General features: G+C 39.8%; 1 protein-coding gene across 7 annotated transcripts in view; it reads right to left on the bottom strand.

Annotated features, from left to right (window-relative positions):
• Nucleotides 1-3,382: 3,382 nt before the first annotated feature.
• Nucleotides 3,383-27,120, bottom strand: part of Herc4 (HECT and RLD domain containing E3 ubiquitin protein ligase 4) — a 68,544-nt gene continuing 44,806 nt past the window's right edge. For 4 of the 7 annotated variants that reach the window (XM_028776782.1, XM_028776785.1, XM_028776783.1 and 1 more), the window contains 11 exons: nt 22,341-22,460; nt 17,763-17,786; nt 15,393-15,491; nt 13,970-14,137; nt 13,391-13,534; nt 9,784-9,950; nt 9,508-9,574; nt 6,813-6,895; nt 5,235-5,418; nt 4,455-4,557; nt 3,383-3,959 (listed from right to left, as the gene is read on the bottom strand). In XM_028776782.1, coding sequence (XP_028632615.1) covers nt 3,751-3,959; nt 4,455-4,557; nt 5,235-5,418; nt 6,813-6,895; nt 9,508-9,574; nt 9,784-9,950; nt 13,391-13,534; nt 13,970-14,137; nt 15,393-15,491; nt 17,763-17,786; nt 22,341-22,460 — 1,368 coding nt within the window. In that variant the 3' untranslated portion in view covers nt 3,383-3,750. The remainder of the gene's footprint in view (nt 3,960-4,454; nt 4,558-5,234; nt 5,419-6,812; nt 6,896-9,507; nt 9,575-9,783; nt 9,951-13,390; nt 13,535-13,969; nt 14,138-15,392; nt 15,492-17,762; nt 17,787-22,340; nt 22,461-27,120) is intronic. The other 3 variants (XM_028776786.1, XM_028776784.1, XM_028776788.1) reach the window with 1 other exon arrangement.

Below are 27,120 nucleotides of genomic sequence, written 5' to 3'. Positions count from 1 at the left end.
TTTTTTTTTTTTTTAAAGATTTATTTATGTATATGAGTCCCTGCAGGACAGAAAAAGACATCAGATTTTATTTTTTTGTGAGCCATTATGTGGTTGCTGGGAATTGTGTTTTTTAACTGCTGAGCCATCCCTAGCCTAGAAACCTGTTAAACAATAGTGTATCCTGGAAATGGTGGCAGAGAAGTGATTTAGTTAGGTAACACACACCCCGCCCTCCTTCCCTCCAACATAGGCACAATCTGGACACACACAACTGGAGGCTTATGCTCTGAGAATTGCACTTGGCCTGTATCATTCGCCCCTGGAACCATAGGCCTGGAACAGTGCAGACGATAGACCTGTTAGACTGGAAAGGATGTATAAAAATATCTATATTCCTAGCATTCAGGAGGTGGAATCAAGATGGGTGAGTTTAAGGCAAATCTGTCTCAGAGTAACAGGCCAAGTGACATTTATTTTTTACTTCTATATTTCAGGTACTCAATACCTGTTTGTACCACCAAATCGTTATATATTTCATGGCGCTGAGGTATACTCAGACTCTGAAGATGACGTCTTATCCTCTAGTTCCTGTGGCAGTAACAGTGACAGTGGCACATGCCAGAGCCCCAGTTTAGAAGAACCCTTAGAAGATGAAAGTGAAATTGAAGAGTTCTACAATGGCTTGGAAGATGATACTGATGGGCCTGAATGTGCTGGAGGATCTGGATTTGGAGCTGATGGAGGGGAGCAAGAGGTAGTTCATGAAGCTAGAGCCATGAGACAGGAATTGACAGATGTAAACTATCCATCGGACAAATCATAACGCTATCGAAGCTTTCCAGGTACAGGAATTGCTCCACCAGCATTGGGAACTTTAGCATGTCAAAAATGAATGTTTACTTGTGAACTCGAACAAGGAAATGAGAAAGATGTATTATTTATAGACTGGAAAACAGATTGTCTACTTGGATAATTTTTAAAGTTCCATCATTTCTGTACTTGTACAGTCAACACTGTTGGTTGACTTCATCCTCCTTCAAGGTTCATTTGTATGATACATTTGTATGTATATATAATTTTCTTTTTTGCCTAATGAGTTTCAACATTTTAAAGTTTTCAAAAGCCATTGGAATGTTAATGTAAAGGGAACAGCTTATCTAGACCAAAGAATGGTATTTCATACTTCTGTTTGTAACATTGAATAGTTTGAAACCCTAAATTTCTGTTCTGTTGAACTTTTATTTTTAGCGTGTTTAACTTTTTAACACTGGCATTTTCCAAAACTTGTGGCAGCTAAAATCACAGATGACTTGTAATGTGAGAAGGAAGTCAGCACCGTGTAAGGAGCACTCAAAATGTGGGGCTCAAGAGTTTGAAGCATATTTACTGCATGGTTTTTGTACTTGCTGCAGACGTGCTAATGTCCAAACAGGCCCCTGAGACTAATCTGATAAATGATTTGGAAATGTTTCAGTTGTTCCAGAAACAAAATAGTGCCTGTCTATATATAGGTCCCTTAGTTTGAATATTTGCCATTGTTTAATTAAATACCTATCACTGTGGTAGAGCCTGCATAGATCTTCACCACAAATACTGCCAAGATGTGAATATGCAAAGCCTCTCTGAATCTAATGATGGTACTTCTGCTGGGGAGAGTGTAATATTTTAATATTTACTGCTGTTTTTCCATTAATGAGGGAAGCAACAGGCCTCTTAATTAAAGTTCCAAAGTCATAAGGTAAATTGTAACTCAACCAGAAAGTACATTGTTTCCTGTTAAGGATTTGGTGTAATGTATCCCAAGGTGTTAGCCTTGTATTATGGAGATGAATACAAATCCAATAGTCATTCATACTTATTTAAAAGCTTAGCTTGCCTTAAAACTAGGGATCAATTTTCTGAACTGCATAAACTTTTAGCCTTTCAAACAGTTCACACCTCAGAAGATCAGTATTTATTTTACAGACTTCTTTGGAACATTGCCCCCAAATTTAAATATTCATGTTGGTTTAGTATTTATTACAAAAAAAAAAAGATTTGAAATATAGCTGTTCTTTATGCATAAAATACCCAGCTAGGATCATTACTGCCAGAGGAGAAAAGTATTAAGTAGCTCATTTCCCTACCTAAAAGATATCTCAATCTGAATTTATTTGGCTACACTAAAGAATGCAGTATATTTAGTTTTCCATTTGCATGATGTGTTTGTGCTATAGACAATATTTTAAATTGAAAAATTTGTTTTAAATTATTTTTACAGTGAAGACTGTTTTCAGCTCTTTTTATATTGTACATAGACTTTTATGTAATCTGGCATATGTTTTGTAGACCGTTTAATGACTGGATTATCTTCCTCCAACTTTTGAAATACAGTGTTTTATACTTGTATCTTGTTTTAAAGTCTTATATTAAAATTGTCATTTGACTTTTTTTCCCCTGTTAACTTCCATTGTTCATAGCATACCAGCCTAGTAAGGGTTGCTATCACTAAATGCCTCTATTTTACCACATTTGTTACCTAAGTTTAATAAGACTGAAGGCGTTGGTTTTTTAGTGTCAAACCAGAGTAAATCTAAAGCTGGCCATGTAAAAGAAAGCTAAATACGCTAAGTGGAGAAATGGTTTAATGCATTGGTCTGTGGTTCTCCTCCTGCCCCAATTTGGAAAGGATGCTGTGTGTGGTGGGCATGCCCAGATCCACTTGCCTTCCATACACAGGGACTAATATTTGTGAAGGAAAATATTCATCTTATAAGATCTTTTTGTAGGGAGGAGTGTACGTTGAAGGAAAAACATGTGTGTCCCAACTAACCATTTTAGTGAATAGCTCAAAGAACCTCACCTCAACAATTTAGAATAGTGTTGGCTGCAAAATGAGATGTATTCACAGATTTACAAGGGCTCAGAGACTGTTCAGCAGTTGACTGCTTAGTGCTTTTTATGAAGTAATCAGCACCTACATTTCTGATGCCTGGCTTTTGACTCTGCATTCATATGGTACATGTAACACAAGCCGCCTATGTTTAAATCTGAGAAGTACTGGCATTTTTGTATTGTAGAGTTAGATGGACAACATCAAGATTTTCTAAGCACAGAAAATTTAATACTGCAGCATCAGTAGTTTTAAAGCTGTAACTTGTGATTGTTTCTCACAGTGGTCACTTTTTTGTGTGTGTGTGTGCTAAATGTCAATGGGTTCTGACAACTCCACCAGCCAGCATATTGCAAGACTCTAAGTGTAATACTTGTAATTGTTACTTAATTTAGGTCTGCATGGACATTTACTGTAGCAAAAAGAATGTTTCCACCATCCTTTTATAGAATCTGCAAGTCAGACTGAATCGTAATTTTTAAGTCTTAAAACTCAGCTCAGTTCAATTACAACCATAGAAACTACTGGTATCTGAATGTCACTATTTTATTACAAAATTTTTATTTACAAAATGGAAAAATAATCAAATGACTATCGGCAGGCCATAGTTTTCTTTACCCAGTGATTGAAGAAACATTAAGCAACATTTCCATGCACCCACACATCAGGTCATTTCTGAAATATGCAAACTCTTAAAATTCCTGTTAGTAAAACTTTAATGTATTCACAATACTTTATGAGGATAGGGACAATTCATGGTTTTGGCTTTCATCAGTACAGTAGTGAACAATTTGTAAGTAAGAATTACAGAAGTAACTCTCACTGTGCTGAATTCACAAGAAAAACATGAGTGGTTTGATGCCTTTGCACTAAACAGAAAAGTCAGAACTCCAAGGTCATATTAAACTGAAGCCTTCATTGTGATCAATAGCTTGGATCAGTTTACACCGTAGGGTTTCTTTCTCTGTATATTTTGGGAGATCTAGAAGATTAAAACAGGTATGGGAAACCGGGAGATAGCTCTCACCACCTCCTGTTGACTGGATGACTAGTTTCAGACTCTTCATACCAAGAATGGGAATTCGATCACTACCTGTCAAAAATACTGCCAAGGAAAGCGATTTAGACAACACAGTGACCACAGTCTAGCTTTGCATTCATTATTTGAAAGGAAGTACTCAATAAATTCTTGGTGAATAATGACAGAAATCGAAACCTTTTTGGAAGAGCCATTTAGAAAAGTGGTTAAGCTAGCCTTCTACATTTTTTTTTGTAAGCCACAACAACTTTCTGAAGTTCTCCTACCATATGGGTCCCAGGGACTGAACCAAGTCAGGCCTCACTGGCTAAGCTATGTTTCCAGCACTCTGGTCCTCCAACACTCACTTGTACAGACTTCCCTGAGCTCTACAGTTAAAGCCCAAGGCTGTAACAGCTCCAGGGGGGTCTGACACGCTCGCCTGGCCTTTGGAAGACACCTGTATACATTACACTCGTACAGACACAACATACATGTAAGTAAAAATCTCTTAACAAAGACTAAACTGGGCTAATACTTTACAGTTTTAACAATTAGATTCTTGTCTCAGAATATACTTACATAGAAATTGTTTCTTCTTTTCTAGTGGTAATTCATGAAACACTTCCCAAAAAATTTTTATCGTGGGATGTTCTGCCCAATACTCTCCTTTGTATTCTGTATTCTAAAAGTAATACAACCTTTTATTAGCATTAAGGAGTATTCCATAGATCTACTATGTTTAAGAGTAGGTCCTGGCATTTTACAATCTGAAGATACTCCTCAGAAAGGGAAGAACAGTCCTTTTATCATCCTTGTAAGAATTTACTAAAATAGTGTGAGAGGTTTATTAAATACCAACATGGGACTGGGTATAAAGTTTCTTGTACTATTTTAAGGAAGACCAATCAGAATTTGTTAGTTTCTACTAATTTTTTCTCCCCTTAAAATAAAAATGCTAAGAGCACTAATGTTCTTTGGGAGTCAGTTCCTGTGGTGCCCCTCAAACAGCCTCCTACAAGTCTTTCCTTTCGCAGTCCCCTCCCACCAGGGATGGGCCTGACCTTAAGGTATCAGTTTAATACTGGGATTTGATAGAAAAACAGGGAAACAAAAGTCTTAAGCATGGGTAAAAAATCACTCAGTCTTGGGGTAGTGTTCCTATAGCACGTTTCCCAACCACCTCACCAGTGAATGCCACCACACACAGTGCACTGTAGGGCAGGAGAGGTAGGAAAGTGTCTAGAATATCCACAGCAAGGCACTGTAGGAAGGACAGAACCATACAAAAGGGCTAGGTTCCTGATAATAAAGCACAGTCTTGCCTTACACTCTGACAAGTAAAGCTTGATTTTTCCTTACCTTCTCTAGTTCTTTCCAATCATAATTTGTATTCCCAATAACCATAGCTTGTAATTCATTAGGCTGGAAGAGCAGAAGAACTTTTCCTCCACAGACCTTATGAAAGCCTGCATGGAAAGCATCAAATAAAGATGCCACTGATTTATTGAATATGTAATCCACATAGGCATCAACGAACTCCTGCCTAAAAAAAAAAGCAAGGCACAGATGCACAAGTCACACGCACCATTAACAGAGAATATCCAATACTTATAATTACATTTTTGCTCCTTCATTTCTTGCTACTTCAACTGAACTCTGAAAAAGTAGAGTTCAAAGGGATACCATCATTATGGGTAAAAAGAAACCAATCCAAAACCACACCAAACTCTATTCCCCCTTCATTAAAAATAAAAAACAAAACAACAAAACCACACCAGGTATGATGACAATTTTTTTTTTCCCGAGACAGGGTTTCTCTGTGTAGCCCTGGCTGTCTTGGAACTCACTCTGCAGACCAGGCTGGCCTCGAACTCAGAAATCCGCCTGCCTCTGCCTCCCAAGTGCTGGGATTAAAGGCGTGCGCCACCATCGCCTGGCCAGGTGACAAATATTTTTATCTGTAGCGCTCTGGAGACAGGCAGGTGGAGCTCTGTAAATTCCAGGACAGCCAAGAAGGCTATGTAGAGACTCTTGTCTCAAAAAACAAAAGAAACCATAACAAAGCCAAACAATAAGCAAACAAAAATGTCTTAAAGATGATCTTGAAAGAATGCTCAATACCTATTTCTTGTGTATAAATATTGTGTAGATTCCTTGAAAACAAAGGGATTGAAAATCTACTCTCAGTTGAACAGAGCTGACCCAGGGTTCTAACTTTCTCCTTCTTGCCCAGTAGTTATAGCAGGTTGGCTACTGAACTGACAGTATTTTGATAGCCAGTTGCCTTACTAAAATATTTTTCATCAGAAATAGTCTAGGAATAATCCTGAGTGCTTTATACACAGGCTTTTAAAAAACAAATACATAGAGTCTCTCTCATAGACCAAGCTGGCCTCAAACTCAAAATCTGACCACCTCTGCTTCCTGAGCATTGGGATTAAAGGTGTGCCATCACCACTGCCTGGCTCCCTTAGTTAGCACTTTCCAAGACTGAATTTAACTCAGTATCTGAACTGCTTTTCTGCAAAGTAAACTGGTGTCTTCTGGGTATTCCAGTCCATCTTATACACTGTGTTCTCTGATTTGCTAATCAGTGGCCATCATTGCCTTTTGAATCGTGTTTGCTGTTGTTTCTACTCATTTCTCATGTGAGTCATTCCTTTTACTTATAGCTTAAAGGGAATCTCACAAGCAAGGTATATTACTTTCCCATTAAACACTGAAATATTATGGTTTTTTTTTTGTTTGTGTTTGGACTGAGACAGGGCATCATTACATAGACCTAGCTGGGTCACAGATAACCGCCTGCCTTTGCCTCCTGAAGTGCACCACCGTACACAATGTACGATACTGTTTTAAGTTGTGACGTTTTTAGTAACATTAGAAAATGTCTATTAACTCTCATCATCTGCGCTGAGCCCTGTGCAATCCCCTTACCGATTCTGTTTGTTAACAGCAGTGTCTGCGCCATTCAGAACCAGCTCCTTCACTTCTGTTGCACCGAAGTTTTCAACTGTGATCTAGAAATTTTTTAAAAAAGTAACATATTCTCTCATTAAATATACAAGCTAACAAGTACGAGTCAAAACTATGCTACCAAGAGCCTAGGTACAAATTCTTGGAGCCACAGGCCTCCACCATTTCTAGTAGTCTGCTATCTCACAGCGTCAGGGACATATTACCAAGGAGTTAGTTAGCTAAATAGGGCACTTAAGCATCCCTCATAAAAAGAAAGGACGATGTCCTTGAGGAACGAGCAAAGCAGACAGGCCATCCCATCTGCCCTGTGGCAGACCTGGGCGTGCTGGCCAGCCAGTCCAGCAAATGCAGTGAGCTCCATTTAATAAAGCAAATCAGCAAATCAGGAAGACATCCCAATGTCTGAGTAGCTTCCACACGCACTGTACAGGCAAGCCAGTCAGTGTCCACACACACACAAATTAGTGTTTTAAAAAAGAACCGTCTTTATGTTCTCATACAGCTTTTAATGTGCAAGTAATAAAAGGGGCATGGAGCATCTCTACAACAGAGCAGCCGTTAGAAAAATGCTTGATTTGCCGCCACCACACACACACACACACACACACACACACACACACACACGCGCGCGCACACACACAGCGCCTGCCTTCCTTCCTTCCTTCCTTCCTTCCTTCCTTCCTTCCTTCCTTCCTTCCTTCCTTCCTCCACACTCTGCCTTTTCAAAACAGGGTCTTGCTGTGTAGATCAGGCTGGCCTTGAACTCAAGAGATTTATTTGCCTCTTCCTTAGGAGTGCTGGGATTAAAAGTATACATCACTAGTCCAGGATACTACTTATTTTTTAATGGTTAATTTTTTTAAGATTTTTTTTTTTTAAATTTATACTGTAGTACACTGTAGCTGTCTACAGACACACCAGAAGAGGGCATCAGAACCCATTACAGATGGTTTTAAGCCCATGTAGTTGCTGGGAATTGAACTCAGGACCACAGGAAGAGCAATCTGTGCTCTTAACTGCTGAACCACCTCTCCAGCCTGGTTAATTTTTTTAAAACTAACTTCCTCCCAAACTCACTCCTACCTCTCATACTGGGCCCCTCCCTGCCAGAGTCAGCAATAAAAAGTCAGAGTCCTTCTTGAAGGAAGGAAGCAAAGCTGCAGAGAAGGTTGTGAGCGCAGAGCAGCAGCCTAGAGGATGTTTAGACCAGAGTTACTTGGAAAGGACACTCTCCACCCTGTCGAGCTGCTCACAGGCTGTACAGTCTGCTCCAGGCTCCCAACTGTCAACTCTGCTCCTGTAATTCCCTACCCATACTCCTGTAAGAAACCCCGGTCTCACTGGTCACCAAGCTGGGCTTTGGTGGTATCCATCTCTCTCCAGGAAAAGTTTTGTCACACAAAACCCAAACATAAAGTACTGCTGTGGATGGATGGGCCTCTGGAGTACGGCTCCTGAATGTGTAAACATACCAGGAACCATACCTATGAAGAACACTGACTCTCCCTTTACCAGAGCCATCACCCAAGGTGAGCAGGCCTGCCTGTGCAAATGTGGATCAAAGGGCAGTGCCTGTGGAGCCCAGAAGCACCGTGCCATGCAGCTCCTAACTTAATGGCAACTGTAAGCGTCTCAAACGGAGTGCTACACCCTGAACCTGGGTCCTCTGTAAGAGATGTAAGTGCTCTCCTCTTGCAGCCCCCAGTAAGATGTTCCTTGTGAGAAAAAAATAATGTACTAATTTTACTTCATCTTAAACATGCACTCAATTTCCGTACAAATACATTGGACACACTGCAATCTTCTAACGATCTAGAAGTCTGGCAAGACGGCTCAGTGGATACAAGTGCTTGCTTGTGTAAGGCTGACAGCATGAGTCCATTTCCCAGCCGCACGGTGGAAGGACAGAGCTGACAAGCAAGCATGGACGTCAGTGAGAAAAGACACACACTGACAGTCTAAGTTCATCAGTCATACTGTCTTTCCATGATCTCCCCAGCTCTAACCATTCCTCTAGTCACAGGATCGGAAAGGAATCCTGAGTGAGTCTCCAAACTTAAGTTCTCGTCTTACTTAATTACAAAGTACCTAATTACGGAAGGCACAGAGAAGGGGAACAATGACATGCAACTAGTTCAGTTTTCTTCATCTGTAAATTAAGGACAAAAAACAATCTCATGATTATTGAGGATAAAATGAAATAATGCATGTATTGTGGCTGGCACATAGTAAAAGCTCAATAAACATTAGCTGTAGGGTTAAGAACCCCATCCATAGGACTAGTAGAGAGATGGTTCTGGTTAAAAGCACTGGCTGCTCTCAGTGGCCCTGGATTCAAGTCTCAGTTACCACACAGCGGCTAACAGCTATGTGCATGTAACTCCAGTCCCAAGAGATGTGCCCACATAATCATGCAGACTAAACACCCATAAAATACACATAAAAAAAAAAAAAAACCAAAAAACCTGCACTGGTGGCAGAGGCAGGCGGATCTCTGTGAGTTCAAGGTTAGCCTGGTCTACAGGGCAAGTTACAGGACAGCCTGGGCTACACAGAGAAACCGTGTCTCAAAAAACAAACCAAAAAGCATTTCCACTACAGAAGAGAGAACTGCTGTTAGATAACGAGGCCGACCTACGTCTGCTCATCTTACCGTAAAGTTCAGACAAAATGTCTCCTCTATATCATCTTCCGGATAGTCCAGCAACTGCTGCATGCTTCTGCAAAAAAACCAGAAAACCCCGAGTGCTTCTTTAAAGTGAAACGTATGTTACTGACAACTCTGTTCCTGAATGAGTACACACTGGGCTTTACTGAAAGCATGTTTATTTCCTTACAACTGTTAGCACAAACAATGAAGCATGGCTATTTCTGTGTAGCACTCTCCTCTCGGCCTCAAGCCCATCCTTAGCTCGTTCTCATCACTGACCTCCCGACATCTGGCATCAGCTCTTTCAGATCATCCAGGGATGGCTTCCTTTTCAGTAGTTTCTTATATAAGGCCAAAGGAAAATGGAGGTCCACAATAGTAAAGTTATAAATTGCTAATCCACAGATAACACCGATTAAGTGGAACAAATCACTGTCTTCAAATGTCTAAAACACAAAGAAGAAAAAAGTGAAAGACTTGTCTTCCGAGCTAAACCTTGATTTTTAGTACAAAAACATAGTCTCCATAGTAGAAAAAAACTGAGAACACAGAAAAGTAACCAATGAGAAAGCAGCTCCTTCCTCTTCCTGTGCTCTTGCTCTGACGTTACCGGGTACAGTCCCATGCAACGTACTTTCTTTTTAAAAACTTGTTTATTAGCCGGGAGTGGGAGTACATAACTTTAATCCTTAGCACTGGAATTAAAGGTATGCTCCATCACTCTCAGCCTTGAATTTAAAAAAAAAAAAATTACTGTTTTAGGAGTTGTGGCATTTGGGAGGCAGAGGCAGGAGGATCTCTGTTAGTTCAAGTCCAGCATAGTCTATATAGCCAGTTCCAGGACCATCAAGATTACAGACACATATATGGCTTCACAACTGACTTTTTCCTTCAGAAACAAAAGCATTTCCATGTCATTAAATATTAAATGTGGGCTGTTAGGCCTGCCTACAATGGACATGGCCCTGAGTTTGATACCCAAGATGGGTAGGGATGACAGGATGGTTAACAGACAACAAAAGCGAAATACCTTAAAAGAAAATTTGTTTTTGATAGGTGTATATGTGCATGTGTATATATGTGCATGTGTATATATGTGCACGTGTGTATATGTGCACGTGTGTATATGTGCATGTGTGTATATGTGCATGTGTGTATATGTGCATGTGTGTATATGTGCATGTGTATATATGTGCATGTGTATATATGTGCATGTGTATATATGTGCACGCGTGTATATGTGCATGTGTGTATATGTGCATGTGTGTATATGTGCATGTGTGTATATGTGCATGTGTATATATGTGCATGTGTATATATGTGCATGTGTATATATGTGCATGTGTATATATGGGCATGCACATGTGCTAGAGACAACCCTGGGTAGCATCAGGAAAGCTAGCCGCCTCCTTTGAAATGTGCTATTTCACTGGCCTGGAGCTCAGCAATGAGTCTAGACTGTTTTGGCCAGTGGGACCCAGAGATCTGCTTTGACTTGGCCTTCCTAAGTGCTGGGGTTACACTTTGACTAACTTTCTGTTGTTTTTCTGTTGTTTATTATTTTTCTGAGGTAGGGTCTGGCCTACAACTGGAATTTTAGATGTAGCCTAAGCTGTCCTCAAACTCAGTTCTCCAAGTGCTGGGATTACAGTGAGTCACTATATCATGCTTATGCTGAGCTTTTTGGGGGTGGCGGTGGTGACAGTAACGATTTCTTTATTTTAGCTATATGGGTGTTACATCTGCATGTAGATCTATCCACCAGAAGAGGGTGCTGGATCCCAGGGGACTATTGTGAGTGGCCATGTGGGAAGTGACTCAGGACCTCTGGAACAGCAGCCAGTATTACTTAACCATTGAGCCATCTTTCTATAGCCCTTATGCCAAACTTTTTAAGTGGATGGTTGTTGGGGATCAAATAGAAGTCTTTATGCTTCTAAGACATGTGCTTTAGTACCAACTGAGCTAAAAAAAAACAAACAAAAAAAAACAAACAAACAAACAAAAAAACAAACCCCTTAAAACAGTATTTTTTTTTTTTTAAATCAAGGGTGAGAATGCTGGAGCATGCCTTTAACTCAGTGCTAAGGCAGAAGCAGGTGGACCTGTGAGCCAGAGTCCAGTCTGGTTTATACAGGGAGCTCAAGGTTACTTAGAGGTTCATAGTAAGACCATGTCTCAAAAAAAAAAAAAAAAAAAAAAAAAAAAAAACAAAACATTGACATACATTCGAGTTAGTTATGGTGCACTCCTGTGATCCTGGCAACTAGGAAGGCTAAATTAAGAGGATCGGGAACTCGGCAGGGGTGGAAGCACACACTGGAAGAAGAAACTCTGAATTTTAGGCGAGTCTGGTCTACACAGAGTTCCAGAATAGCCTGGGCGACATAGTGAGACTCCATTTCAAAAATAAAGTAAAATAAAATGAAACAACAACAAAAATGAAAATCCAAAAGGAGTTGTAAATAAGGAGGAAGGAAAAAATGAGACCAAGCTTGGCTTCTGCCAATGTAGCTTTTTCTGTAAATCTGATTTAGAATTATGCAATGGTTTTATATACTTATAAAACTAAATTATACTAAAATAACCAAATCCAAAAAAGCCCCTTAAACATGTACACACTGATAAGCCAACCATAATAATCAAAAGAATAGAGTTCAACTATTTCAAATGACAGCAAACACCACTAGTTTTATTTCTCTACTCAGCTATACCTTAAAGATGAAATAAATTACTCAATAACATAACATTTATTTATTTTCATGTACATTATAATGTTAGTGCTATTGTTTGCCTCTATTTTTAAAGTCTTGAACATTCTGCAGAACTGCCAGAGTGCTGTGGATGCTTGACAAGAGCCCAGGCGAGAACACCTGAAGCCCTCAACAGACAGGACAATGTGGACAGGCATCAGTAAGGAGAACTGCAACACCCCAGCAAACACAAAACCAAGACCTATGCTGCGACCACTGGAGGGCAGCAGCACACACTTAGACTGGCCCATGAGCGGAATGCCTACCAAATAATGCGGAGGTATTTCTCTCATATGTACAAGCACTCAGAACAGTGTAATTACAGTACAGTATTTTGTTGCCCTCAGGAATCACTTTAAGCACTGAGCATCAATAGCTGCTCTCCTATACAAGACAGCCAGCCTCCTTCAACAAAGACTAAATATACATATAAAGAAATCTTAGAAATAACATAGGTAACTCAGGAAGTTTTTACAAAACAGAATTCAAACATTTTCTGTAAAGGACCAGCTGGTAATATCTTAGTCGCAGCTGAACACAGGGCCCTAGTAACTATTGACAACACCTCTGATGCACATGTGTCAAAGCAGTCATATCCAACAGGTGGCTTCCTGTATCAAAATGTGCTGGGAAGACTTGACTCACATACTATAGTTTACTGGCCCTTAATTATAAGATATCAGTGATCTCTAAAGCTAAATGAGTTCTCCCCAGAAGAGAGGTTAGTAATATAGTAATTACTACTCAATTCTTCAAACTGAAATACTCAGAATAGCCAGGCAGTGGTGGCGCATGCCTTTAATCCCAGCACTTGGGAGGCAGAGGCAGGTGGATTTCTGAGTTCGAGGCCAGCCTGGTCTACAGAGTGAGTTCCAGGACAGCCAGGGCTACACAGAGAAACCCTGTCTCAAAAAAAAATAAAACAAAACAAATACTCAGAAGGAAAATTCAGAATTATTTTAAAGCTGATTTTTCCTCAATTTATTTTAATTTGAAATATGTAAAACACAAGGCTGTGTTTGGCAATAAATCTAAACATTCCTAATCTCAAGTTGTAATAAACCAGACCCCTAAAGCAGACTGTGTTAGAAACAAAGACATAAAGAAATGACTGTGGTGGATGGGCGTGTTACCTTATCTGAGAACCAGATGAGCCTGGAGTCTTCGTGATACCGAAACATGCCGTATTTAGGGTCCAATAATTCCCTCATGATGAGCAGGAAGAATTCTTTGCGCACACCTCCCGCATCAACAGCGTCTTCTCCAACAAATATAACCTAGGACAGGGCAATATGGACACTGAACAGACAAAAACTGAGAGCGCGTCTCAGAGACCTGTAAACACGCTAGTCGCTGCTAATAAATCTCAGCGACCTGGAGTTTCAAAAGTTAAATATATAATTTATATGACTCAATGGTTAGAAGCAGTTGTTGGTCATACAGAAAACCCAGGTTTGGTTCCTAGCACCCACTTAGTGGTTCACAACCACGTGTAACTACAATTACAAAGCATCTAACCCTCTCTTCTAACCTCTGCAGGATCAGACCATGTACATGGTGCACATACATGTAAGCAAAGCATGTATAAGAAATAAAGTAAGTCTATAATTAAAAACAAACAAAACCCCACAAAGTGTTTCAAATACACACACACACACACCCCCGAACAGTTTTTACATAGAAGTCCCAATTTATACAAAGTGCTTACTTACTTTGAGTGGCTTTTTATAGTCTATATTCTTGGTTTTCCTGAGGACTTCCATTGCATCTCCTACAATATTCTCTCTGCGAACAACTAGAATTAAGCAAGGATTCACAGACTCAATCACCGGGAGAAAAAGAGAGGAGACATTCTGCCTGTGGGCCTGGTCAATCGCCATCTAGAAAACAAACAAATCAGCATTTCATTTTACTTTTAGGCAGTCTTATTTGTTAACCTAGCCTGACTGTGAAGCTGAGAGTGGAGATTTGAATGTGAAGGACCCCCTAAGCTCATGTATTTGAATAGTTGGTTCCCAGTGGTGAACTATTTAGGAAGGATTAGGAGGTGCGACTTGTTGGAGGACTGGTGTCACTGGGCATTGGCTTTGAGGTTTCAAAAGCCCACCTCAGGCCCGGCCATTGTCTTCTCTGCTTCCTGCCTGCAGACCAGGATAGAAAACTCTGGAGAGACTGCTCTGATGACATTGCTGTTTACTTTCTGCCACGGTGACTCACCCCCTACAACTGTAAGCAAGTCCTCAATTAAATGTTTTCCCTTGGAAGTTTCCAATTGCTGGATGAGGGCTGGGATCACACCCAGGCGTCACCAGGCCTAGCTATTTTATTTATTCTAGTTAACATAAAGTTATAAGGTTTACTGTGATCTCTCTCTTTCTCTCCCCCCCAAAGTATATGTGTACACGCGTGTGTGTGTATATGTGTGTGTGTATATATATATATACATATATATACATATATACATATCCCTCCCTATAAAACATCTCCAAGACCCTGACACCAAAAAAAGAACCAAATATATACCTATGATCAACCTCAAGGTAATTTTCCCCTCCTTTTTTTGAGCTAGGGTCTCTGCAGTCCTGGCTGCTCTAGACCTCACTATACAGGCCAACCTGGCCTCTGAACTCACAGAGCTGGGATTAAAGCTGTGTGTCCTCATGCCAGGCTCAGGGAGATTTCAAACGCTCTCCATTTAAATGATGACGTTCCTCCACGTCTACAGTGAACTTTTTCTATATCCCACCTCTAGTTCTGCCATCTTTTCTCATGTCTACAATTAAAGGCTACAGTGGAGCCAGCTGAAACAGTCTATGGTGAACCTGACGAAACTCTCTGGAAAGATGGACTTATATAACAAAGGGGTTTATTATTTTTGAAGATTTAACATGAAGAAAGGCTACATTACTCTATTTTTATTACGGCTCCTTTGTAAGTAAGCAGCTTTCACGTTTGTATGTCTCATGCAGCAATTCTCACAGCTACACAGGTGTTGTGCAAATGACAGGCTACAGCGGCGTCCCCACGAATTATTATCTCAAGTGTTTCAAATACAAAAAAAAAAAACCAACTAAACCAAAGACAGTTAAAAAAAAAAACCATCCTCAAATCCTATTACCATCGCATAGCACTTACCTGCATCTGCAAGACTGCGTCTGTCTGTAGCAGAGTAGTTTTTGCCTGGGCATCAAATACAAATGGATATGTACAAATTGTCACAGGGATATCTGCCAACTGGAAATAAAGAAATTAACTTATCAGTTCAAGCTGGCTCTGGTGTGTGGGTGCTGTCATTGTTTGTAAAGATAATCATTACACTCTTAGTTCATTCGCTGGTATGGTTAGAAATTTTCAAAAACATCATTCATCTTTGACTACAGGATTTTTATTCTCTTATGTAAGGTATTAGAATGAACCAGTCCATAAACTGTAAACAGCAGCTTGTGAATGAACTCAGGGCTTTGTGAATGTTAGGTAAGTGTTCAACCTCTCAATTATATCCCCAACTCTTTGTGTTTTGAGCCCAGGCTGGCTTCAAACTCTTGCATTTGTATCTTCATTGGGATAAAAGTGTGTGCCAAAATTGAAATTAATATAAAGATGGTACTAAAATAGTACTCCCCAGGTGATTTCTGTTTCTCTTGGATTTTTGAGATAGGGTCTAACTACATAGCTCTGGCCGTCCTGAAACTATATAGACAAGGCTGGCCCAGAACTTAGTGATCCACCTGCCTCTGTCCCCTGAGTGCTGGAATTAAAAGCATGTGTCACCATGCCCAACAGAAAAACGTATTTTGTATGAGTATGTATGCAGGCATTCTCACACCATACATGGCATGTATGGGAGGTCAGAGGTGAGTTCTTTCCTTCTATCAGGTGGGTCCTAGGGACTAAACGTAGGCTGTCAGGTTTGGCAGCAGGTGCCTTTATTTGCTGAGTCATTTCCATTTTTTAATTTTGTGTTTCTCTGTGTATGCGTGCTCTCCATAATGTGTGCATGGAGGTCAGAGGGCAGTCTGCAATAGTTGTTCTCTCCTTCCAACAGGTGGGTCCAGAGGCAGATACCTTCACTCACTGAACCAAATCTTCATTTCTATACAACATCACTCTGGATCTCTTTTTAGCTCAGTGGTTTCAACCTTCCTAATGTTGCAACCATTTAATACAGTTCCCTAAGTTGTGGTGACCCCCAACCATAGTTGTTTCTTTTACTACTTCATAAGGATAGTTTTGTTAATGTTAGGAATCATAATGTAAATATCTAATATTTCCAATGATTTTAGGCACTTTTGTGACAGGGTCAATTTTGACCCATAGGTTGAGAAACACTGGATCAGCTCCTACAGGGAATATGCAAACATTTCAAGTCATTTCAAGTTCTGATCATGTTTTCAAACTGTGTTTTCATTCCCCTCCTCTCCCAACACAAAGTCATACCCATGGAGCCTTGTGTATGACACCAAGAACTCTAGCCCTAAGCTGTGTCTGATACTAGTCCTATCTTTTCATAGTTTTATATTTTACTGAAGAAGCAAGCAATAATTATATAATGTAACCTAACTAATGTTCATTAGTTCAAGTACTAGGAAAAGCATATCAAATAAGCCAAAACAAAAGAAAACAATACTTAACACCATAACATAACAGAAGTAACAATATGCTAGTTCTTAAAAGGAAAGCGTAGGCCGCCCACTCACTATTCGGGTACATATATATATTTATTTTATGTATACGTGTATATGCATCAGATTTCATTACAGATGGTTGTGAGCCACCATGTGGTTGTTGGGAATTGAACTCAGGACCTCTGGAAGAGCAGTCAGTGCTCTTAACCACTGAGCCATCTCTCCAGCCCCCGCAACTTTATATATTAAAATAACATACAAAACAAGAAAAATTTGAGTATCAATTATTAGTTTAAAAAGTAGATCATTGTGTTTCTGTAATATTTTCCTCTATTAGGTAAGCATTTATAAAATTTTAAAATAAAATCTATTTCTCAGAACACACTGTATTTTATATTGGGAGACAAGAAGAGGAAATATTGCAAAGTAGATCTTGTTAGAAGGTCTGATATAAGTGTGATGCTAATTAATGTCACTGTTTGTTGTTGTTGGGTTTTGTTCCTAAGACAGAGTTTTAATGTGCAGGCCTGGCTGGTCTGAACTCACACTATGTAGACCAGGCTGGCCTCAAACTCAGATATCTGCTTTCCTGTGCATCTCAAGCTGGGATTAAAGACACATGCCATCACACCCAGCAACAGGCTTTAATTCAGAAAACTCTTCTGAATTATACAGGATATCCTGATATCATACAGGATAATTTCTATGGAGTTAACTTTTAAAACCAACGCAATATACATAAATATTTAAAACCAGACTATGTATGTGTGTACACATTAAAAAACAAACAAAAACTCACACTAAAGACAAATTTGACTCTTGACACAGGAAACAACAGAACACCCTTCGTGACTCTGAGACTGTATGGCCCCAGACTTACCTCGGTTAATCCATGGCTGACATCCTAAGACAGCAGTGCAGAACGCAGCAATGGGGAAAGAGCAGTGTTAGTGGTCTATTCTAGTCAACACAGAGTTCACAGATATTTTGCCACAGCTGAATACTGACTTAATGAGGTAGAAATTAAATTAACAAAAAGGTTCACCATCCCATAATGCCTTCCACATCTCTATCTACGACGTAAAGATTTTTGGGAACTCTTATCATCAGTTTTGAACTATCAGGTTTGAACATAATGAGATCCCTCCCTTGCAGAATTTATGGAGACTAGCAAACTAATTCTTAGGCTGAAGCATCTTGATGACTGTTTCTTTATCTAGAAATGGAAGAAATTACTTCTCAGACTTGACCTCAATGAAGTAAAAAATCTGCCATAAATTATGTGACAGGTCACCAGAAAGATAGAAGGTACTTCATAGGGGTTGCATTTTCCCCTTAAGCTTTTCCCTTTCCCCTCTTCCCTTTCTCCCTTTCTCCTCCCTTTTCCCCTCTCCCCCTTTTCTCCATTTTCCTCCTTTCCCTTTCTTTTCTTTCCTTTGAAACAGGGTCTCATTGTATAGCCCTGGGAAGCCAGGATCGTCTCACACTCAGACGAGTGGCTTGCCTCCATCTCCTCATCGGTGCAGTAAAGGTACCATGTACCACCATGCTTACTCTGTTTCCTTACATTCTGTTTTGTTCCTTACATTTATTGAGTGAGAGAAAAAAAAGACAGGAGTGTCTATGGGGTCAGGAGACAGTCTATACAAGTTGGCTCTCTTCCTGTTTGTATAGCAAGTACTTTTCTCTAACTCTGAGCCATCTTGCCAGCCCTACTAGTGTTTTTTTAAAACAATATTAACTTAAAATAAAAATCACAAGACAGAACACAGAGGCTGTTACCTTGTATAAACAGATTTATAAAGGAATAATAATGGAAGTTTATTTAAGAGAACAGAAATGAAATGTATCCCCCGCCCCCCAATCTGGGGATTAAACTGAGGGCCTTGATCTACAGTCCCAGCCCACATATGTGTGAACTATATTTTTAAGGCAGGCCTCATGTATCTCAGGCTGGCCTTGAACTCAGTATGTAGCTTCCTGGGATTGTTGACATATGTCAGCATGCCTAGTTTTATGTGTCGCTAAGTATAAAAGCCAGGGCTTCCCACTCACTAGACAAACACCCTAACAACTGAGTTACCTGCTCGCTTACTGAAAGCTTCCACATATGCTCAGTGTTGATGCTCATAGTACTCAAAGGACTACAATCTTTAGAAATATGCTCCTCAGTTGACACCTGGTGGCTACTGTGGGGAAGAATGAATTTTTACAAAACACACAGCATCTGCCCTGGACTACTCTGGGTCTCTGGAGTGACTGGGATCTTTAGCTGCTGACAATGTAACTAATGTAATTTATGATGCAGATTTCAGTCATCAAATATCAGTTCTGCCTTCAGAAAGTTCCGACACAGAACTGGAGAGAAGGCCCAGCGGTGAAGAACATTTCCCGCTCTTACTGAGGACCAGGGCTCGTTTCTCGAACCCACATGGACCCTCCCAACCATCTATAACTTAGATCCTGGGAACTTGATGCCTGATTTGACCGCTGTGCACATGAGAACATGTACACACACAGGCACAACACTCACACATGCAAGATTAAGAAAGCCGCCACCTTGTGGGAAGTGACTGACAGCCAATAAAAGCACTGAGTGTTTCAGCGTCATTGCTTAGCAATCCTGAGCACTATCAAACACCAATGCCAGGTACCCACTTACGACGTTCCCATAAAGGAAAGAACATGCTCTGCGACTGATACCGCTCCTAGAGTCTTCCTTGTTATCTTAACCTGACTAATTTTAATCTGTATCCTTATCCTGTCACAAACTGCACTTGGCTATGTAGTAGTTCTCTGAGTTCTGTGAAACTTTACAACAAACGATAGAGCTTTGGGACAGGGCAGGGCATACTCCTCCTAACCTGGCAAATGGCGTCAGAAATAAGAGTCGTCCTGTGCGTAGTTTTGTAAATTCTAACATGCTTTTGACAACTGAGAAGATGCCCTACCTATTAAAATACCAGTGTGCCCTCCCAATGCTGCTCTACCCTGATATTATACCTACCCATATGTCAAACGAAATCTAGCCATATACTGAACGTGTCAGGTTGCTATTTCAACCATAATGGGCACATACAATTTAATTCCCTAGGACACATTTAGACACATAGCACAATACTGAAAGAAGCACAGTAAGATTTATGACCTACATATACTGAACATCAAAGATGGGGAAAAATTCATTTAACTCAACAAAACCACTTAAGTTCAAGTCTCAATGTAATGCAAACATAATAAACCCATCATGGACCTTCGTTTTCTTCTAAAATAGAGCCAACAGAATATACTTCTGATCAGTTTGCCTCTACTTCTTGAGTGCTAGTATTATAAATATGTCCACCTATATATGCAGGTTATCATAGCTTTGTTTTTAAGTTTTATTTTTTTGCAGTGTGTGTGTGTGTATGCATTCACACCACAGCATGTGTGTGGAGATCAGAAGATAACTTGTAGGGATTGATATCAGGCCATCAGGCACGGTGACAAGTGCCTTTGGCCTGCTGAGGCTGTTCCCCAGCACATGAGGGAAGGGAGGGAAGGAGAAAAGCAAGAGAAGAGAGAAAGGGAGGGAGGAAGGGAGGGGAGAGACAGCTTAGCAGGTGAGAGTACAGATAGATGGGTTTTCCAGAGAACCCAGGTTCAATTCCCAGCATCCATGTGGTCCCTTACAGCCACTTCTAACTCTAGATCCTGAGAATCTAACACCATCTTCTGACCTCAGCAGGCATCTGGTACACAAATGCAGCACAGATATATATATAGGCAAGATACTCTGTACACATTAAAAAAATAAAAGTATTTAACATTTTAAAATTTTTATTATTTTAAAATTATGTGTATGTGAGAGTCTGAGTGCAGAAACGGAAATTGGATCTTTTGGGAGTGGAGTCACGGGTGGCTGCAAGCCATTACATGGGTGATGGAAACTAAACTCAAGTCCTCTGGAAGAGCAGTCAGTGCTCTAGCCTTCTGAGCCATCTCTCTAGCCCCTTATCCAATCGCTAGATCAGCAACTGTATACAAGTTGCAATGGTGACCCGGTCTATAGTCTCAGCACTGAGAAACTGAAGCACAAGTTTTCCAAGGTTGAATCCAGCCTAGATAGAGCAACTTAGCTTTGGAGAAAAACTCCCGAGCCCATTAGCCAAACTAGTATTCATATGCTTATGTGTATATACATAAAAAGACATGTACATGTATGTATATGTACATATTTGTACTTGCATACAAATGCTCATATTATCCCAAAATAGTATGAGTATCTTTAGGACAGTCACTAAAACTTTACTGTGTGAAAATGATATCCAAGTCAGCATTAAGACTACGATGAACATATGGATCTCACTTCAGGAATAATATCAAAAGTTCTATGTAAATACAAAAATACTCTCTTTAAAACAAAGAACTAGATGTAGTAGTATAAGCCTTTAATCCCAGAACTCTAGAAGCAGAGGGAGGTGGTCTCTGTGAGTTCAAAGCTAGCCTGGTCTACATGGTAGATTCTAGACCAAGCAGGGCTGTCTTTAAAAAGAAAAAAAGGAAAGGATAGGAAAGGGGAAAAGAAAGAAGAAAGGAAAGGAAAAGAGGGAAGGGAAGGAAAGCCAGTTTCCTGCAATAATATTTATTTAGAATCATGTTCATTTATAAATGGAGAGACAGTAACTACATGACAGATTAGAGAGAATGAGGAAAAAAGAAACCAGAACTATAGCCTTCTATTACCTCTTATTAGAAAACAGTTAACACCAAAACAGCTCCTTAATCAGGTATAGTTTGACGTCATTGTGACTGTGCTAAGATGAGTTTGGGTGAGAAGACTACCAAATTTTACCAAAGATAGCATTTATCTTAACTTGGTTGAAAACAGGTTGTCTACAGATGGTTTTACTTTTTCATCAGGCTGCCCCAGAACAAAACTGCCTCGGCAACTGGAGTGCTAAGACTACAGATCTGTGCCACTATGTTTGGTTCTCATAGGATATTAAGTATCTGCTACTTAAATAACTAAAGTTACTAAATACCTGTTAACTTGTTACTAAGGACCTTTAGTCACATGCAAGGAAGTATATCCATATGTGAATATGTATTAACAATCTGAAATAAAATTAAAACACAGAATAAATGGTTCCAGGGCTCTCTCCTGGTTCTACAGCAAACATCTAACATTTCTAAGAGATGATATCTATTACTCTGAATGTCAGAGAAGAGGTCGTAACTTCAAAGGAAGTAAGAGTTGGAAGTCCAAACCACACCTGCATTTTCTCTAGAAAAGTACAATTGGTACCTCTGGTTTGGTGTTGGGAGAATATCTACATATAAACAGAGCTATCTATGGAATGAATTATTTTAAAATAATGTACTTAGAATAAAAGCTGTAAAAATATATATTCCCAAATGTTCCTTTTTGTATTGTACAAAGGGCATATAGGCTCAATCACAAGGAGAGGAGACGTACCACTCCATAGGCTTGCTGCTGGACCCAGTTGATATAGTCATTCCTTATGTCTATCAGCTCTTGGACTTCATGGATGTAAAACTTGTCGTACTGTATAAGTTGTCCTGTTTTCTCATTTACCTTAAAAGAAAAGAAGGAGTATAATTAACATTAAATTTAGTCTGTACTTTCAGTTCTTAAATAGGAAAAAGGGCTTTGGAGATTTCTTTAGCTAATTTTCTATTAAAAACAAAACAAAAAAATTACTCAGTGCCTACTATAGATGCAAAATCCTTAAAGTGTTTTTAGAGACATAAAATATTTTTAAGATGTGATATTTGTACTCCATAACTCCCAAGTCTGAAATAATACCTCTATAACCACAAAACACTATAAATTATACAAACCAGGAACTACATGGCCTTTGAGTTGGCAAAGAAGAACTAAACAGTAATAGTAATACTCTATAAATGTTATGCTACTGAACATCTGGACAAACAAACCTTTAAGTTATTCTTGACTTTCACTTGTTTCTTTATGTGAATGCCTACCACACGTGTAGGGTGCCTTTGGAGGCCAGAAGAAGGTGTCAGAGCTCCTGGAGCTGAAGTAACAGGCATTAGAACACAACCTGACGTGGGTGCTGAGAACTGAACTCAGCCCCTTTAGTAAAGCAGTAAGTGTTTTTTTGGGAGGATTTTAAATTTTTTTTTATTTGTTTAATTTATTTTTATTTTATGTACACTGGTATTTTACTTGCAGGTGTATCTATGTAGATCTGGAGTTACAGACAGGTGTGAGCTGCCATGTGGGTGTTGGGAATTGAACCTAGGTCCTCTGGAAGAGCAGTCAGTGCTCTTAACCATCTCTCTAGCCTGGTTATGTAAGGTGGTGTCAAGATAGGATGTAAAAATAAACAAGGCTGCAGACTTCATGGAGAGAGAACCTCGTATACAAGGAAATTCAGTCCCTAGTGAGGAGTACCCCTGTAACCAAGCGACCTGGCTTCCTCAGCAACCCTGGGAAGGGGAGGTGTCTTCTGTCACGTAATGCAACATGTTTACACAATTTTATCAAGTGAAGCAACTGGAAGCTCTTAAAGTCGTATTCTGTAAACTCTAGTTGGAGAGAACACAGAGGATGGACAAGCACGATCACAAAAGCCCTCACTGTGGACTAGGACCTTCAACAATACTCACAGCAGTTCTCCAAAAGCACAGGAAATGCAAATGAAAGGGGGAAAAGAGGGTAGGTGTTCTAAACTGAAGAAAGAAAAAACAGAAGAAGAAGTAGTAGGGCCTGTAAAATGGGCTGCGGGGTGAAGGAGCCTGCTGCCAGGCCAGACAATGTTATTTGAGTTTCTGAACCCATGAGGTAAAAACAGAGACCCAACTCTGATAAGCAGTCTTTGGGGCTGGAGAGATGGGTCAGCGGTTAAGAGCACTGACTGCTCTTGCAGAGGTCCTGAGTTCAAATCCCAGCAACCACATGGTGGATCACAACCATCTGTAATGGGATCCTATGCCCTCTTCTGGTGTGTCTGAACACAGCTACAGTGTACTCATATACATTAAATAAATAAATCCTTTAAAAAAAAAAAAAAAGTAGTCTTTGGACTATCCCATGACAGCCCAGACATTTCTCACACCCATTTTAAAAATGAAATTTTTAAAAATTTCTTTAAAAGAGACCAGAAAAATTATAGTGGTAGGTATAAAAGAAGCTGACATAAGTCATCATATTGAAAGTAACAATGACAAATTCTTGACCACAGATAATAAAACAACTACTCAAGCATTGTAGATCGCCAGGGGTTGATGGCGCATGCCTTTAATCCCAGCACTGGGATTCAAAGTTGAAGGCCAGCCCGGTGTATAGAGCAAGTTCTAAGACAGCCAACACTGCAAAGAGAAAGGCGTGTCTCAAAAGATAAAAGCAAAAAAGAGAATGATTAAAAATAATCATTTACCAAAGTCATGGAGTAAACATTCAATATTGGGGGCTGGAGAGATGGTTCACCGGTTAAGAACACTGGCTGCTCTTCCAGAGGTCCTGAGTTCAATTCCCAGCAACCACATGGTGGTTCACAACCATCTGTAATGGGATCTGATGCCCTCTTCTAGCATGTATGTATACATGCAGATACAACATTCATATACTCTAAATCAATTAATTAATTTAAAAAATTCAATAAAAATTTCACCTAAATTCTCTATCAAGAAAACATTGAAAAATGAAACATTTAAACTATATACAATTAAAAATATGAAATACTGAACATTCAAAAATTTATTTTATCATTTTATGTGTATGAGTATTTTGTCTACAAGTGTGTCTGGACTGTGTGTTTGTCTGGTGCCCACGAAAGGTGAGAAGAGGGTGCTGGGTCCCCAAATGATGTGAGAACCACCAGATGAGTGCTGAAAATTGAACCCAGTTCTTTTCAAGAGCAACAAGTGTTTTTAACCCCTAAGCCACCTCTTTAGAGGGGGGGGGGGAGGGGGGAGAGCCCTTTTCCAAGAATATATAAGACCTATAAAACTATAAAACAGTAGAGAAAACATAAAAAGACTCTGATTTTTTTTTTAAAAGACAACTCTGATCGTAAACTCCAAAGGAAAATAACAAGACCTGACAAATATAAATAAATTTTAATTGGGATTCTGTTTTAAACAAAGAGTGATACAAAGTACACCCTGACACAACTGAGGCAACCTAAATATGCATGGACTCTGTAGAATTATAAAGGATTATAATTCATTTCCTTACTAGAAATGATTTTATTGTTCTCTAGAACTGAAATATTAGAGTGCCCTATGCATGGAGGCACAGAGCTGGCACAGGGTTGAGAACATTCACAGCTCCTACCGAGGCCCTGGGTTCTGACCGCAGTACCCACATCAAGCCTAACAACCATCTGTAACTGCAGTTCTAGGAGATCTAAATGCTCTCTTCTGGTCTCAGTGGGCACCAGGCACCCATGCATGTGACTATGCATATGGCATGCAGGGAGTACAGCTGCATGCATAAAAATTAAAAAGAATGACACATGTAGTATAGTCGCAAAATGTTTCATAGAAATGTACACACACTAACAGATAAAGAACAAACACAACAGGTTAATAATTGATAAATCTAAGAAGGGGAATATAGGTATTCATTATATTTGTCTTCCAGTTTTTCAGTATGGATGAAATCCGTTAAAATAAAAACTGAAGAGGGAAGAGGCCAGGCATATAGCACATTAGTAGAGGCCTGCTTAGCATGCAGGAGATTCTGGGCTCAATTACACACCTATTACATCACACACACACACACACACACACACACACACACACACACACTGTAAAAGATTAAAAAAATAGGCTGAGCGGTGGTGGCACATACCTTTAATCCCAGCACTCAGAAGGCAGAGGCAGGCCAATCTCTGAATTTGAGGCTAGCCTGGTATACAGAGTGAGTTCCATGACAGCCAGGACTACACAGAGAAACCCTGTCTAGGGGTGAGGAGAGATGAAAAGCCAGTGGGGATTAGTTTGAGGAAGGCAATTCTAGACTTGCAGGCAAAGAGAACAGCAGGAATTAAAGGAGACAAAATCCACATATCCTAGCTGGTCCAACAAAAATGAAAAACATATAAACCAAAACTGGACAAAAGATACAGCTCAGAGAAAGTTGGGTTAGGCTGTCTCGGTGAGCAGACCCCAGTGGGAACTGCCCGCTCTAAGGTTAGAGTAAGTGCTTACTATTTTAGAAGAAGGTTTTGGAGTGTTCTGTTGCGGAATCCGATGACTAGAACTGACTAAGGAGAAAATAATGTTTTGGAGCCAACGGGTTATAAAATCAGTGACATTCTGAGAATTATTCTGTTGGCTCAGAAAGTAAAGATAGAGAGGCTAGAGGTAGGAAAATGAAGTAGAGAATATTCCTAAGAATCAAAATTTCCTGATAAGGCATGCAGAGGCTACAGCAGCTAGATGAATAAAATTGTTTTATTCTTTTTTCCAATGCTTCAGACTTGGGTAACAACAACAACAGCATCAACGACATGCCAATAGTAATACCAACAAGTCGGAGAAGACAGTCTTGATAAGGCGGGAAGTGGGAGTTGAGGAGGATGAAAAGTCTGATGTCAGGTCTTTTGAAATGGTAAAGTAAGGAGAAGATGCCAACACTCAGGAGGCAGGGCATGTGGAAGGCCGTTCACTCTAGTGTCTTACACACCTACAAGTGGAGGCTAATATGGGCTACAAGTAAAAAAAAAAATAAAAAAAATAATAATAATAATATTTTTTCAGCAAAAAAGTTAAAGCTGGAAGGGAGATAGCAAAGGTAACTTATCAAACACAGCACCCTCTTTCAACATAGTGAGTAAATCGACATTAAACCCTTTTGTTGAGCTGGGCATGATGGCATCTTAATCCAACATTCAAGAGACAGAGGCAGGCAGACCTCGAGCTCCAGCTCTACCAGGGCTAAACAGTGAGACTCAAAACAAAACAGAAGACCCCAACAAGTAACTTTTTTCTTGGGAAACCAGATGGCTCACACGGTGAGGCCTTTGGAGCCTGACTGGTCACAGGAGTCTGACCCTTGGGATCTTACAAGGGGAACAGAAAGCACTGACACCAGTAAGCTGTCCTCTGACATTCACATGTGCGCTGTAGTTCACGTATGCAGAATGAACACATGGAAAAACATAATTTAAGTAGTAGGGCATGATGACCTAGGCCTGGCAACCCCAACAAGAATGTCAGTGAATTCAGGTAAGTCTGGTCTAAATAGTAAGTTCTAGGCAAAC

Source organism: Grammomys surdaster, unplaced genomic scaffold, assembly GCF_004785775.1.
Source record: "Grammomys surdaster isolate TR1022 unplaced genomic scaffold, NIH_TR_1.0 273, whole genome shotgun sequence".
Lineage (NCBI taxonomy): Eukaryota > Metazoa > Chordata > Mammalia > Rodentia > Muridae > Grammomys > Grammomys surdaster.
Note: the sequence above shows the minus strand (reverse complement) of the source record. Positions and strands in the feature narration are given on the sequence as shown.